The sequence below is a fragment of the Bison bison genome, unplaced genomic scaffold, assembly GCF_000754665.1.
Source record: "Bison bison bison isolate TAMUID 2011002044 unplaced genomic scaffold, Bison_UMD1.0 scf7180017864066, whole genome shotgun sequence".
In the NCBI taxonomy this organism is placed as follows: Eukaryota; Metazoa; Chordata; class Mammalia; order Artiodactyla; family Bovidae; genus Bison; species Bison bison.
The window spans coordinates 3,497,793-3,514,063 of NW_011494638.1; the positions used below are offsets into that span (position 1 = coordinate 3,497,793).

At 37.9% G+C, this 16,271-nt stretch overlaps 1 protein-coding gene across 4 annotated transcripts in view; it reads right to left on the reverse strand.

Moving 5' to 3' along the window:
* DYX1C1 (dyslexia susceptibility 1 candidate 1) overlaps nucleotides 1–16,271 on the reverse strand; it is an 86,450-nt gene that overhangs the window by 16,038 nt on the left and 54,141 nt on the right. Inside the window, exons 7-9 of one of the 4 annotated variants that reach the window (XM_010836777.1) lie at nucleotides 5,316–5,469; nucleotides 4,191–4,296; nucleotides 2,190–2,319 (exon numbers count right to left, since the gene is read on the reverse strand). In XM_010836777.1, the coding sequence (XP_010835079.1) occupies nucleotides 2,207–2,319; nucleotides 4,191–4,296; nucleotides 5,316–5,469 (373 nt within the window). In that variant the 3' untranslated portion in view covers nucleotides 2,190–2,206. Of the gene's footprint in view, nucleotides 1–1,855; nucleotides 2,320–4,190; nucleotides 4,297–5,315; nucleotides 5,470–16,271 lie in introns of those variants that run through there. The other 3 variants (XM_010836779.1, XM_010836778.1, XM_010836780.1) reach the window with 3 other exon arrangements.

The following is a 16,271-nucleotide window of genomic DNA, read 5'->3' on the forward strand; positions in this document are numbered from 1 at the left end:
TTAACAGAAGATTTGCTCAAAAAAGGTCAAGTAGTTCATGAATACAAATGAGTATCTATTGCTTTTAAACCAAGACTTACAGGATAGGGTCAAAAATAATAACTAACTACTTAAAACTCCCTTCTACCTCCTCCAAAAATAGATCCTTTGCGCTTAGGGTAACTCTTGGGCCCAGGTTTTTGTTTCTGGTTGGGATGTAACAGGAATGAGACAGGAGGGAAGGGAACAGGGCACAGCCTTTAAAAGAATGCCACAGTCATTGAGGATAGAGAAAAAACTGGTTAGAAACAACTAGGTCTAAGATGGTGGAACATTTTTGACTACCAGTAGCCCCTAAGCCTCATTATATGCTCACTGTAATACATTAACTAAATGATACAGCCACAGGCGCCATGACAGTTCTGAGGAAGACCATAAAAGGCCAAAAAGTGGGCGTGGCCCAATTGCTGGAAATCTCTGCCCTTTCTCCAAGATAGTAGGAATAATTCTCCCACTCAGTAAGCCTATGAAACTGTCCAGCCCATAAAACTAACTACTCCCACACCCAGGCACAGCTATCACCTTTTGAGGTGACCTGTATTCTGTCTATGGAATGTGCATCTCTAAATAAACCTGCTTTCACTTTACTATGACTCACTCTTGAATTCTTTCCTGCCCAAAGCCAAAGAACCTCACTTGATGGGCTGTCCCTGGGACTCATTGAGACCCGGGACGTGACCATCCTCTCATGCCCCGTTTTTCCTGCAATAGGAAGAGCCTGAGAAAAGACTAGTTAAAGTATTGGTTGGTTAAAGTATTCTGAATGTCAAACTAGAACATGATATACAGAAGAACCACCTTTTTTGTTTTTTCATACTTAAGATAAAAGTTCATTTTTCTCGCACATAACAGACAAATGGTTCAGGATGGGTAAGCAGATCTGATTTGCAAAGTCATTCTGGGACCTAAGTTGATGGGTTACCTCGGCCACCGTTAACATGAGACTTCCATCTCTGGGTCTACAGTGACTCCATTTCCCAGAGAAACACCTTTACTTTGGTCACATTTATTTTTAAAAATAAAAACAAACCAGGGCTGTTTGTAAGAAAAAGCAATCCTACCTCACCAGAAGGTCTGATAACTGGGCAGGACTGCTACAGAAGCTATCAAGAGTTGCTTTATAGAAGTAAAAGTTTCAAGGTTGCTGAACTAGGATACATATTTACATATGTATACTTACTTACATATACTTACATACACACTTACATATTCAAAAAAGTATTACATCTTTTTTCTAAAAAAAAGACTGTTTTATGATCTACTTGAATGACATCTGACGGCCAAATACTGTAAAACTTATTCCTAAAAATTTTGTGGGTTTTTTTCCCCTAAAAAAAAACCCTAAATATAATCACAGAGAATTGTGACAACTGTTAGATGCAAAAGGGAAGCTGTGCTGGTTTTGCTTAACACTTGCATCATCAAGTGACACAACACAACTGGTGGTGCAATCCAGTGCCAGTATCACAATGTTTTAAGTTAACATTTTCACCTTTGCAGTCTTTTTTTTTTTTTTTTCCTGGTATACTTGACAGTACTAGAAAACAATCTTACTAGAAAAATCATCATCAGATAGTATTATAAGATATGATCCATGCTTTGGCTACACTCCCTACAGCTGAAGATAAGGTTTTCCAAACAGCTGTTTTATTAATACTAAGGTAAACTAGTCTAACCTAAAACAACAGGTAGTGGAGCAGTATTCTTTTAAAAGAAGGTTCTGTGCATTTGGAAACTAAGTGGAAACATCAATATTGATTATACCAAGGCCAAGCATTCAGACAATTAAATTGTGTATTTAATACAAACAAAAATATTTTATAAACATAATCTTTTATTTTAAACTTCTTGTTAAAAATGAATCAGTAAGTGTCCTGGTAATCACATCAACAAATATATTGTTAGTTATAAGGGCAAGCTGAATTCAGTAACAAAAAAAATCCTGTAGTAATATGAAACAAATAATTTAAATAATTATTCCTATTTTGACTTACTTATTCAAAAACCATTCAAATCAAACATTTCATTTTCTACAGATTTATAATACTCTGCCCTCTATGGAACTAAAGGCAAAGTGATTCTGTATAATCAGCCATAATATGCACAGATTTCTAATGCCTCCAGTTATTTTGTTAAACTTAGAACAATACCTAGTTGCTTCTTGTAGTCATTTAGATTCTAGTTCTGTTCCTTGAATTATATTCCGAATCTTCTCAGCATCATTTTGTACAATTTTGTTGGATGGATCAATCTTAAGAGCAGCTTCATAATCCTGTAGGCCTATATTTATATAGCAATGATGATCAATAAAATATTTTCTAAGTACCTGTGTTATCTAGACAACATTTTTTAAAAATAAAAAAAAAATCATTAAATCCATGGTTCAGCGTAAGTAATAGGTTTTAGTCAGATTCCCAATTTCACATACATGGTCTAGACTAAAAAAATTTTTAAGTAATTTCAGAAATAATTATAATGATTTTAACCAAGATTCAGTAAGAAACAGTAATTTTAAACTGAAATACAAATAAGCTAACAGCTTAAACTCATTAAAGCATGAACAGACTCAAAACTCATATATCAAAAGGACATTTTTATCACCTCAATTAAAAAGTAATTAATGTCATCATTTCAAAATTCTAGATCCTAAAACTTAATTTTGGTAGACTTAATCCATACTTTATATAACTCATAGACTATAGTTTGTACTTTTTTTTGTAGTTATCCTATCTATAAAGTTTCTTTGTGAAAAATTGGTTAAAAAGGAAAGCATTGTAGACTGGATGTTAAAAATATATAACTGAATCTAAATCTTTACCAAAAAAATCAGTGGGAAGAATTTCTTTGTGAATAACTCTGGTGGCTCAGCGGTAAAGAATCCGCCTGCAATGCATGAGACACAGGTTTGATCCCTGGGTTGGGAAGATCCCCTGGAGAAGGAAATGGCAACCCACTCCAGTATTTTCATCTGGGAAATCCCACGGAGAGAGGAACCTGGCAGGCTACAGTCCATGTGGTCACAAGAGTTGGACACAAATTAGGGACTAAACCACCAACCACGAAGGAAACTTGCGTTCCAGGTGCTATGGATTTGACATGCCACTTCAGGCAAATCACTTAGAATGTCCCAAGCCTCCATTTTCTCATCTTTAAAATGAAGGTTCAATAAAGTCTTTAAGTTCAAAAAAGTCTATGATGCTGTAATTCCTAAAGAATGCTTACAGTGTTTCATTCCTGTCTTGATAATTCTTATCCTCATGAAGCTGGGTATGACTCAAAGAAAGGATAGGCACATAAACCTAATTTGGATGCTTTGGTTAGAAAAATCTAAAAATGACAGAAACAAGTCAGAAATAGAAAACTTTATAAGCTAGAGCCCATTTCCTGGCAAGACATTATCAGGAATTAGGCCTTTAGGTCTTAAATGAAAAGAAACTGAACTGGTATCTGGGTGGGGGGGTATGAGAAGAGCATTGAAGATAAAACTCTGGGACAACATGAATAACTGCAAATAGTTCTTAAATACATTAAAAACAAAAAACAAAAGAAATTAAAACACTAAAAATCAAATAAATATGGCTTCTACATACATGGGACTGAATTAAAAACCTTAGTACATTCTCACAAAAATAAGCAATTGCTCATGCACTGTGCTACATCAATTGTTTCTGAGCTTATGCATGTATGTATGTATGTATGTCCTGGAGTAGGAAATGGCAAATCACTCCAGTATTCTTGCCTGGAAAATTTCATGGACAGAGGAGCCTCGTGGGCTACAGTCCATGGGGTCAAAGAGAGTTAGACACAACTGAGCATGCATATGTATGTATGTGCTATCTGTGTGTCTGACCAAAGAAGCTAATTTTTAAAATTTCCATTATGTCTTAAATGATTCATTTATATCCTTTATCACACATTTTTTCTACAAAAAGTTGTCTGATATTACAGCATCTCCTAGACCTAGGGAGATGTTTATAACTTGCATTAATTCCCTTCTACAACAATTTTTAAAAATATTTCAAGTCATCTTTTGCCAGATAAATTACAAAGAATTAAATGCTAAAAGTATAAAATAATGGAGTCTCTTGAATAATGGCAATGACATTTTTTTTCAGAGTATAATCGGGATCTTAAAGCATTTCATCTCTTACCTTCGACATACAATTCTAGTTGACAGAATGCTGTTCCACGACGTATGTGTGCCTTCATTCTTGCATTAGCATTGTCTGCAACAGGTGGTGTCAATATTTCTAGTGCCTTACAGAAAAAATAGGGAAAAACATAATTTCCCATTTTAAACTTGAGCAAAAACAAGATAAAATTCAACTTTAAAACAAGCCTCAGGCCCTCACCCACCTAAATTTTTGGCTTAACTGGACAGGAATTTATCAAATATATACATTTACGTTGAACAATTTTAGGACTTGTTTGACTGTTCCTATATGAGATTCACTCCCTTGCCCCCAGACTTATGTTTTGGTTTATCATTTGAAACCTTTACAGCAGAGATGGTTAAATAGCATTAATTTAGTTAATGTTATTAATTCTAATAATAAACATAACTATATATAATGCTTTTATATTCAAATTTGGTGATTCAGTTTATTCATTCATTCAGTAAATATTTGTACATGAAATTGTACTAGTAAAATGAAAACTGGATCTTGAAAATATTATCAGATCTTCAATAACTTAATGAGATTGAAGTATGAGGACTTAACTGTTTCCTCCATATCCTCAATCTCAAGGAGACACGTAACAGATTTTGCATGTGAGTTTCCCTTAAAATGTTACTTTGATATGGAAAAAAAAAGGAAAAACTAGAAGTTTAAGATAATGACATGTTATTTGCAATGGTAATTAGGATATACTAAGTTACTCTGAAAATGGAAAAATGATTATGGAGATATCCTTTTATTGTGCAAGCTGTAGTTACATCAAGTCTCTTTCTGTCTCCCATTGTCTCCAAAACTTTATTAAGAAAAAAGATGGGTACAAAATGATTACCATTTACTAATTTCCTTTTGAACTTCAACTGATACGCTAAGGCAATTGATAAGGTATCTCTAATCTAACTTGAAGTCTCAAACTACACCAGTAACTTATCCATAAAAAAATTTTTTTTCAGTAAAAATATGTAATAAGCAATGTAATAAAAATAAAAATCATTGCATCTCAATTATTTAAATTTACCCAACAAAAGATAAAGCCATCATTTCAATCAATAATGGGAGCAGAGAAATTTTAAAGCAATATATATAAATAGATACACATACCTTAGAAGAATCTTCGATAGCCTTGTGTAAGTTTTTCAGTTTTAGGTGGCAAGCAGCCCGATTCAAATACAGTAGTGGAATCTTATTATTTAGTCTTATGGCTAAGTTGTATGCATTAATAGCTGCCAAATAGTTTTCTGTTGCAAACAATTTGCTAATGAGACAAAAACATAAAAGAAAAACAATCTAAGACTGAAACAGAAACACAGAAATACTATCTAATTATATCTGGCAGAGGGGATGGATGGCTGACCTCTCTTTCCGTTCCTTGAATCATACTCTGGACATGGCACTAACGTACCTATCCTCCAAACATCAGCATGTAATCTGAAGGGGACTGGCCTCACCTCCACCTCCAAGGGCAGTTAATTAGTAACTTAAGCCAGTAGGCATATTTCCATCCTTCTTGCTACAATGATTGACACGGGATGGATTTTTGACCTAAACTGCGTTTTCAGAATGAAGCCTGTGATTTTATATTACCAAAGTTGGAGAGCGAAAAATTGGGAAAACGCCCCCTGCTGGATACAAATGTAGAAAGCACACAAGTCAAAATTGCTGACGGTTTTGAAACTGTGGGAGGAGCCAGCACTAGAATAAAGCTAATACTATGGAATTATGAAAAGGATAATAAGGCAGAAGGAAACTCGAGTTCTTAGTGATACAGTTAAGCTGCTGGATCAAGCTTTAACCAACAAGTAACACACCTTTAGTTTTTTAGTTATGTAAGCAAATAAATTCCTTTAAATATTGCTATGCCTGTGCATGCTCAGTCGTGTCTGACTCTTTGTGACCCTGTGGACTGTAACCCATCAAGCTCCTCTGTCAGGAAATTTTCCAGGCAAGAATACCAGAGTGGGTTGCCATTTCCTCCTCCAGGGGATCTTCCTGATCCAGGGACTGAACCCACATCTGTGTTTCCACATCTGTGTAAAGGTGGATTCTTTACCCACTGAGCCATCCTTTAAACATTAAGCCAGTTTAAATTGGGTTTCTCAGTTACTTGCAAACGAAAGCATTCTAATAAATACACTCTTTCAGTTCAAATCTCCCCAAATTCTCTTCAAATAAAGATATATACATAATTAAAAGATTTATTTAAAACATAATTTCTTTTCTGTTTTTTATGTACAATTCCTAGTATTTTGAAAAATACATAAACGTAAGGAAAATTAAAAGTCTTTGCCAAATATTAAAAGTGCCATATAAACAACATTTAGTATTCATTTCCAGGCAACTGTACTATATACACTTCACAATTTTAGAATATTAAACACAATGACTTCAAAAGCAGACCCATAAAAGCACCCTGCAAATCATGAATAAAAGGTAAAAGGACACCACAGTGACATCTAACCTAAGTCTGACTCAAGTTTAAAATAACCTGCACAAACCAGAAAAGCTAATTCTGTGGGAACATTTACATTTCTGAAACGTCTCATATCAGCTAGGATGCTTCTGACCACAAGTAACAGAACCTCAACTCAAACTGGTTTAAACAAGGAAGGAAACAGATCACCTCACATTAAACTAGCTTAGAGGGAAAGGATCCAGGCCCCATGTGATCAGTAGCACATGGGTCTTATCAAGGCCTCAGGTTCCTGCTTCATCCTGGGGCTGGTTTTCCTCATGCGTGGCTCAAAGAGCCACACTCAGGCACGATATTCATTAAAAGAAAATAAGACAGTATCTTCTGGTATATGCTTCTTGAAATCAAGAAAACCTTGCCAGAAATCTCCCAGTTTACCACCTTTCCCAAATCTCATGGATCAAAAATACCAAGCCTTAAAAAGTATTTTGCCTTAAAAAAAACCTACCAGTTTCTCTTGTTCTCAGTCCTTCCACCCATTCTCTTTCTCCAATTTCATTCCTCAGTTCTATACACTGCTGTTTGGAAAGTTCTTTAAATAATTCAACAATATGACCATCTTTCCATGTTAACAAATACAGAAATATACTATTTTCACAGAGATTTTCACAGAGGTTCCCTCATTTGTGCAAGGATTTCTAAAACCAGTCTGTTCCTACTGATGGACACTCACATGTCTTGTTTCCCAATATTCAGCTTTTATAAACAATACTGTAATAAACATTACTGTGTACACACACACACATATATATAATACACACACCAGCAGTGTAATGACAATAATCTTGATATGCTGCAGTCAATCCAGAATTTATTCCTGTCTATGTGACCCTAAGTCACATAGATAAGGTCTACACGCCTAAACAAAATAGGGACTCTGTCAGCAAGGATAAAAGGAGACAATAAACGTTGGTTAGATAATCTCTTGTGTCCACTACAAACCTTCTTTTTAAATTAATTAACATTTAATTCCAAAATTTACCATTTTAACCATTTTGAACTGTACAGTTTAGTGGCATTAAACACATAAACACTTAACACGCTTTCGTACAACCATCACCACCCTCCATATCTAGAATGTTTTTATCTCCCCCAAACAAAACTCTGTTGAATTTAAGCCAAGGGATGAAATGCATTCATCTCCAGAGGCTTTGTTTCATGCTAGGCTTTTGCAGAAGGAAATGGCAACCCACTCCAGTGTTCTTGCCTGGAGAACCCCATGGACGGGGGAGCCTGGTTGGCTGCCGTCTATGGGGTCACATGGAGTCGGACACGACTGAAGTGACTTAGCAGCAGCCTTCTTATTTACACAGACGTAAACAGTCCAACTGTCCTTTACTGTGTTTAAACTAATGAAACAGTTGTTCACAGAAGTGTTGAGGTGGACAAGCATTCCAAGTTTGAGAAAACTGTTCATGAGCTTGTATCTACATACTACTATATAAAAAAGATAATAAGAGCCTACTGTATAACACAAGGAACTCTACTCAATACTCTGTAATGACCTATATGGGGAAAGAATCTAAAAAAGAGTGAATATATGTATATGTATAACTGACTCATTTTGCTGTACATCTCAAACTAACACAACACTCTAAACATCTGTATGCCAATCAAAATTTAAAAAAAAAGAACCACTGTAGGAGGTTTAATAGGAAGAAATATGAAATATTAAACATTTTCAATGTTTGCATATATATTAAACTATAAATGCAATGAACATTATATTCCTAAAAGTTTAACACCAATACAAACATTCAACAAAGTATAATTTGTTTTACGACTTTCACAATGGTTCTGAACTCAGAAATAGCTGAATTTCAAAAGGAAAAGGGGAAAAAAATAAACCTCAATGTTAGGGGCAGTAGCATTTGAACAACAAATTTAAATACAGAAGCTAATAACCAGGAAGTCTCGCCTGATGGCTCCAAATAAAGCAATGACAGTGAAAAGAATTATGCACAAATACTCATTCAAAACATACTGAGTCCTTATGGTACTGCCTATACAGAAAAACAGAAGAGATGTGGACAACTGCAAACACTACCGTCATTTTTACAATGATTGATTGGTTTCCACTGTAAAGAAAGAAACATCATGATTGGCAATAGCCAGAAAGGCCAAACATTTTGAGCAACAGTTGAACATAAGAGCAGCCATAAAGAAGAAAGAAGCAATTTGGACGGAAGTAAAGAAAGAGACAGTAAAAGAAGTTAAAGAAATCAAAAGCAGTGGGGCTTAGAAACAGCAGTGGAGGCCAGGAGTAATACATATTCTAACAGAAGACACAACAGCTCTGTTTGGTGGGCAATAAGAACTGTAACAGCACCTACCGCTCCAAAGATTTTGAAGGTCCTTGTTTCTCTCAACATCTTATATGGGTAGAAAACATTCTTGGTATTTCAAGAGCTTCTAAAACTGAGTATTACTGCATCTTAGTGAAGGAACATCAATCAGTACAATTTAGCACTCAGGATGGAAGGAGGAAAAGGATGCTGTACAACTAAATAATATGACAAGTTAGGCCATAATGGTGACTGCACTGCAATTGAATATTCTGGGTTGTAAAATGCATACAATCAATCAACAAACAAAATCATAATTATGTCAAGTTATTTTAGAATATGGATTCTAAACTTCAAGTCAGGCAAAAGACAGTATAAGAAAACTGTCTTATCTCTACAAACAAACAGACTTGTAAAAAATGCAGGAGAGCAAGGCAGATTTGGCAGATCTGTTCTGAAAGTAGGCAGATCCAAGAGGATACTGGGAGACAATTCTCCACGGGTCTTTTATGTTCTTGCATGTCATATGTCAACAGATGCACTGAGGGCTTTTGCTTGGGACTATCTTTTCATAGATGTTTGTATAGTGGACATCCTTGGATGACAGAGACATGGTCTCTCTCTGAGGCAAATAATAGATTTGTTTGCTGTTCAGTATAATAAAGATATTATCACCCTGTGAGGCAAAAGTTGGACAGGTTTGCTTATAAGACTCTTGTAAAAAACTGCATTCCTTAAGCTTGGCCTTCTCAGCTCTGGGACAAACCTACTTTGTGTACAGCATCCACTTGGGTCCACTTCTGCATTGCCCTATGGGATTTCAGGCACAGAAGGAACTAACATGAAGGTTATACTGTGTGACATGCCTTGAATAATAAAGTCCTTCGTGTTTGACTCAAGAGTCTCCTGACTTCTGCCAGCATCTGTGAAACTGTGGTAAGCTAATTCTTTACAGTTCTTGCCAGGGCATGGATCCAAACCAAAGTACCAGAAAGAAATTCAATCTGGCAGGCAGAACCATATCCTGTGTTGGGAGAAATTGGTAACAGGTGGTTAACAATCAGCATCAAAAAGTTCAACATGAAGTAAAAGGATATCCAGACAGGCAGGCAGAGTCCAGCTACAGAAAATTCACAAACGGCAAGCAAACAGGGATTCAGACTGGCACAAGTTGGTACCAGGTGAGTCAGTGAGCAAATGGCAGGTTCCTACACACAATGCTGGGGTTCAGAAGCAGAATTAACCTGAGTGGCAAGAGAAAAAGTAAAAGCAAATCACAGCCTCAGTCTTAAAAGGACTGGAGGATTAGGCAAGTTATTAATGCTGGCACTTAGGCCAAGAGAAAAAAAAGGAAAATTCAGACACTAGAACTAGTATAGGTAATTTTATGTCGTGACAATAATATGCTGCTGGGTGCTACTAGATTCCAGAATTACATATCTTTAGTTTCCTCCTATCTAACAGTATAATTTGCTGTACAGAGTGAGGTATGCAAATGGTATTCAAGTAGGCCTACGTCATGAGAAGAAGAAACTTTAGTCTGTGGTTAAGACAGTCCAAAAAAACTCATGCTAAAACTCAAGTACAGACTAACATAGGTGGGATAAAACAACGATCATGCTAACCTTACATGACTAAAAGTGTCTGGAAGGGTAGTTATTAGTTATTCACAGATTCTGAGTCATGTAAGGCTGTTAAATAACAACACACCATGTGAACATCTAAATTAGAGCCAGAGACTGTTTTATGTGAAATTTCTCACTAAAAAGCTATCTGGTACAATGTTAATTGCAAAAGGTAAAATGTTTTCATGAACAAATAAAATTACCTTAGTTGATTTATTTTCCTGAAATGTAGATTTGGCATTTAAACTAAAGACCGGCAGTAAAAGACTAGGTAAAGAAAAATGAAAACATTCTATGGCTTTTTCTCTTTTGAGAAAGGGTAGACTCAAAAGAGTCTCTTTTGAGTAGATACAATCCCGTGAAGAGTTTTCTCAAATGACTGTTCTTTTGGAAGGCTTGTCCACTCCTACCCTTTGTGAACAAGTGTCCTGTGAGTTTAAACACAATAGAGGACAGTTGGACTGTTTATGCCAGTGTAAATATAGAAGGCTAACGTGAAACAAAGCCTCTGGAGATGAAAGCATTTCATCCTTTGTCTTAAATCCAACACTGCTTCTGAATGGCGTCTATTACGTCTGTTTCTATATTCTGTACTGTGTTACATGGCTAAAGAGGATACATTTCTCTCTAATAATTACTACCTTTCCTTTTATCTGTTCATACTTGGCACTATGATTAGCTGTACTTTGTTTCTCTGGATGTCACTAGTTACTAAGTTTTCTTCCATCTCTCCTCATTTTTAACTCTCCTATTTTGCCTCTCTTTGTACCTAACTGTCGGCAACACTTTACAGCATTATCTTTTAGGATTTTAAATAGCTCAGCTGGAATTCCATCACCTCTACTAGCTTTGTTCATAGTAATGCTTCCTTTGGGACTTTGCCATCTTTACCCTACATCCTAACTGGTACAAAAAACCAACAGAGACTAAGGTGATTATAATTTACCAGTCACACTTCACCACAATCAAGTACACTTTTTTGCACTAGGGTGTTACCAATTCAAGGCTTTTGCCAGTTGTCATATGCACACACACTTCTTTCGCTGTACCTGTGAGCAAAATTCCAACACTAGCTCAATGATCTCATCTGTCCTTTCCATTCAAATCGAAATCACATCACTGGTATATCAGAAATAACCAGGGCTTCCCTGGTGGCTCAGTGGTAAAGAATCCTCCTGCCGATGCAGGAGACACAGGTTTGATCCGTGATCTGGGAAGATCCCACATGCTGTGGAGCAACTAAGCCCGTGTACCACAACTACTGAGCCTGTGTTCTAGAGCCCATGAGCTGCAACTACTGAAGCCCACACACCCTGGAGCTCACACTCCACAGAAAGAGATGCCACCGCTATGAGAAGCCTGAACACCGCAACTAGAGAGTAACCTGCACGTTGCAGCTAGAGAGTAGCCCCCACTCACTGCAACTAGAGAAAGCCCATGCAGCAGTGGAGACCCAGCACAGCCAAAACATAAACATATAAATAAATACATTTACCTATAAAAAAGAAATAAAACCGGACTACACACTGTCTAGGCCCATTTAGCCAGTCCCAGCACCATAACACATTGTGTGTGCCAAAGGACTTTCTAACTGTCCAACAACCTGTAATCTTCGGGCACTGATCAAAAAGCAGCTGCTTCTTTGCCCTCACATGAAAGTTCACATTTGCTGGTTTTTCCTGTTCTCATCCCCCTTTATTCCTTTACACTTTCTTACTTGTGATCCAAGCATAAATGACTCCAACTCCCACCCCCATCGTTTCTTAATCCTTAATTTTTCCACACAATGCTTCTTAAAGTATACCCGGCTCTCTCTGGAGGGCAGTGCTATATCTACCACCTTCTCTACGCAGGATTCCCTCCCCATATCACGGGAGGGGCTAGGACCATAGTCATTCTCCAGACTCACTTCTGCCAAGTTCCAAGCTGTAACTCTCCTTTAATAAAAAAAAAAAAAATCATCATCCTTTAGGACTCTGGCATCTTTACTCTATAACCTCTGGTCACTGTCATCTAACTGGCTTTTTAAAATCATTCTTCTCTTATTCACTGAAGTCTTTGATACCTGGCTCCCAGCATCTGTTTCCAACCCAATTCATGCCATAATTCCAGAAGATTCTAAAGTTTAGGTATATGACCCATTTATCTGTTTAGCCCTGAAATACCTGGGACTCCTTAACTCAAGGTGGCAAGAATACAGAAGAAATATACAAAAAAGGTCTTAATGACCCAGGTAACCAGGATGGCATGGTCTGGTCACTCACCTAGATAGAGCCAGACATTCTGGAATAGAAGGTCAAGTGGGCCTTAGGAAGTATTACTACGAACAAAGCTAGTGGAGGTGATGGAAATCCTGCTGAGCTATTTCAAATCCTAAAAGATGACGCTGTTAAAGTGTTGCACTCAATATGCCAGCAAATTTGGAAAGCTCAGCAGTGGCTTCAAGACTGGAAAATGTCAGTTTTCATTTCAATCCCAAAGAAGGGCAATGCCAAAGAATGTTCAAAATACCATACAGTTGCGCTCATTTCATATCCCAGCAAAGTAATGCTCAAAATCCTTCACGCTAGGCTTCAGCAGGATATGAACCAAGAACTTCCAGATGTACAAGTTCCATCACTTCACAGCAAATAGAAGGGGAAAAAAAGGAAAACGGTGACAGACTTTATTTTCTTGGGCTCCAAAATCAGTGGACGATTATTGCATCCATGAAATTAAAAGATGCTTGCTTCTTTTAAGGAAAGGACAAAAGGAAAGAAAGCTCTGACAAACCTAGACAGCATATTAAACAGCAGAGACATCACTTTGCCAACAAAGGTCCATCTAGTCAAAGTTATGGTTTTTCCCGTAGTCATGTACCGATGTGAGAGTTGTGCCATAAAGAAGGCTGATCACCGAAGAATCGATGCTTGTGAATTGTGGTGCTTGAGAAGACTCTTTATAGTTCCTTGGGCTGCAAGGAGATCAAATCAGTCAATGCTAAAGGAGATCAACCCTGAGTATTCATTGGAAGGACTTATGCTGAAGCTGAAGTTCCAATACTTGGGCTACCTGATGTGAAGAGCTAGCTGACTCACTGGAAAAGACCCTGATGCTAGGAAAGACTGAGGGCAAGAGAAGAAGGGGGTGACAGAGGATGAGATGGTTGGATAGCATCACCAGTTCAATGACATGAATTTGAGCAAACTCTGGGAGACAGTGGAAGACAGAGGAGCCTGGCATGCTGCAGTCCATGGGGTTGCAGCCAGACACAACTCACTGGCTAAACAATAACAACCTTAACTCAAATGACCTTTCCTTCACTTTTGCTACCCACTCCAGGACCACCTCCTGGACTTGTCATCACCTGATCTGCACTACTTCACCAATATCAAACTCTGGAATCCCAGTCACTGACTAGAACTTTCTATCCTGCAAACTATCCCTTCATCAATCTTCAACCTTATAGTGTCCTCTAATGTCTTAACTGCTCCATTTTTCCTTAGTCCACTGGGTCACTATGGCATCTATTCCTTTCTAACCCAGCCTAGATTTCTATTTTTAAAAAATAGATTATTTTTTATTTTTTTGGCCATGCTGCACAGCATGTGGGATCTTAGTTCCAGGTCAGGGATCAAACCCGAGCCTCTTGCATTGGAAGCACAGAGTCTTAACCACTGGATTGCTTGGCTAGTCCCCCAGCCTAGATGTCACAGCTAGATATCTAAGCTATTTTTCCAATCTGGTCCTTTGTACTACTAGTCTTCTGTTGTACTTGTCCATCAAAATTCCAATCTTGGTGCAATAATCTACTCTTAAATCTGAAACACTAAACACTATTTAGAAGATAAATCACAGAGCTGTGCTGAATAACATCTCCATGAATTCATGCTCTCTAACCTAGTAGAGATCTCAATAGTGCCCACTAAGCAATTTTTGTTAGAAATTTATCTAGTTTCCCATTTGTCTTCACTTTCTTTCCTTCCACCTCAGAAAATCAGTTCAGTTCAGTTCAGTCGCTCAGTCCTGTCCAACTCTTTGTGACCCCACGGACTGCAGCACACCAGGCTTCCCTGTCCATCACCAACTACCAGGGTTTACTCAAACTCATGTCCATTGAGTCAGTGATGCCATCCAACCATCTCATCCTCTGTCATCCCCTTCTCCTCCTGCCTTCAATCTTTCCCAGCATCAGGGTCTTTTCAAATCAGTCAGTTTTTCACATCAGGTGGCCAAACTACTGGAGTTTCAGCTTCAGCATCGGTCCTTCCAATGAATATTCAAGACTCATTTCCTTTAGGATGGACTGGCACAGTCCAAGGGACTCTCAAGAGTCTTCTCAACACCACAGTTCAAAAGCATCAATTCTTCGGCACTCAGCTTTCTTTACAGTCCAACTCTCACATCCATACATGACTACTGGAAAAACCACAGCTTTGACTAGACAGAACTTGGTTGGCAAAGTACTGTCTCTGCTTTTTAATATGCTGTCTAGGTTGGTCATAACTTTTCTTCCAAGCAGTAATGCTATGCTATGCTAAGTCACTTCAGTCGTGTCCAACTCTGTGCGACCCCATAGACAGCAGCCCACCAGGCTCCCCCGTCCCTGGGATTCTCCAGGCCAGAACACTGGAGTGGGTTGCCATTTCCTTCTCCAATGCATGAAAGTGAAAAGTGAAAGTGAAGTCGCTCAGTGGTGTCCGACTCTTAGCGACCCCATGGATTGCAGCCTAACAAGCTCCTCCGTACATGGGATTTTCCAAGCAAGAGTACTGGAGTGGGGTGCCATTGCCTTCTCTGTCCAAGCAGTAAACTGTCTTTTAATTTCATGGCTGCAGTCACCATCTGCAGCGATTTTTGAAGCCCAGAACAATAAAATCTGACACTGTTTCCACTGTTTCTCCATCTATTTGCCATGAAGTGATGGGACCAGATGCCATGATCCTTAGTTTTCTGAATGCTGAGCCTTAAGCCAACTTTTTCACTCTCCTCTTTCAGTTTCATCAAGAGGCTCTTTAGTTTCTTCACTTTCTGCCATAAGGGTGGTGTCATCTGTATATCTGAGGTTATTGATATTTCTCCTAGCAATCTTGATTCCACCTTGTGTTCATCTAGTCCAGCATTTCTCTTCATATAAGTTAAATAAGCAGGGTGACAATATACAGCCTTGATGTACTCCTTTCCCGATCTGGAACCAGTCTGTTGTTCCATGTCCAGTTCTAACTGTTGCTTCTTGACCTGCATACAGATTTCTCAGGACACAGATAAGGTAGTCTGGTATTTCTATCTCTTTCAGAATTTTCCACACAGTCGAAGGCTTTGGCATAGTCAATAAAGCAGAAGTAGATGTTTTTCTGGAACTCTTTTCCTTTTTCAATGATCCAATGGATGTTGGCAATTTGATCTCTGGTTCCTCTGCCTTTTCTAAACTGAGCTGGAACATCTGGAAGTTCATCGTTCACATACTGTTGGAACCTCGCTTGGAGAATTTTGAGCATTATCTTGCTAGCATGTGAGATGAGTGCAATAGTGTGGTAGTTTTAGCATTCTTTGGCATTGCCTTTCTTTGGGATTAGAATGAAAACTGACCTTTTTCAGTCCTGTGGCCCTGCTGAGTTTTCCAAATTTGCTGGCATATTGAGTGCAGCACTTTCACAGCATCATCTTTTAGGATTTGAAATAGCTCAACTGAAATTCT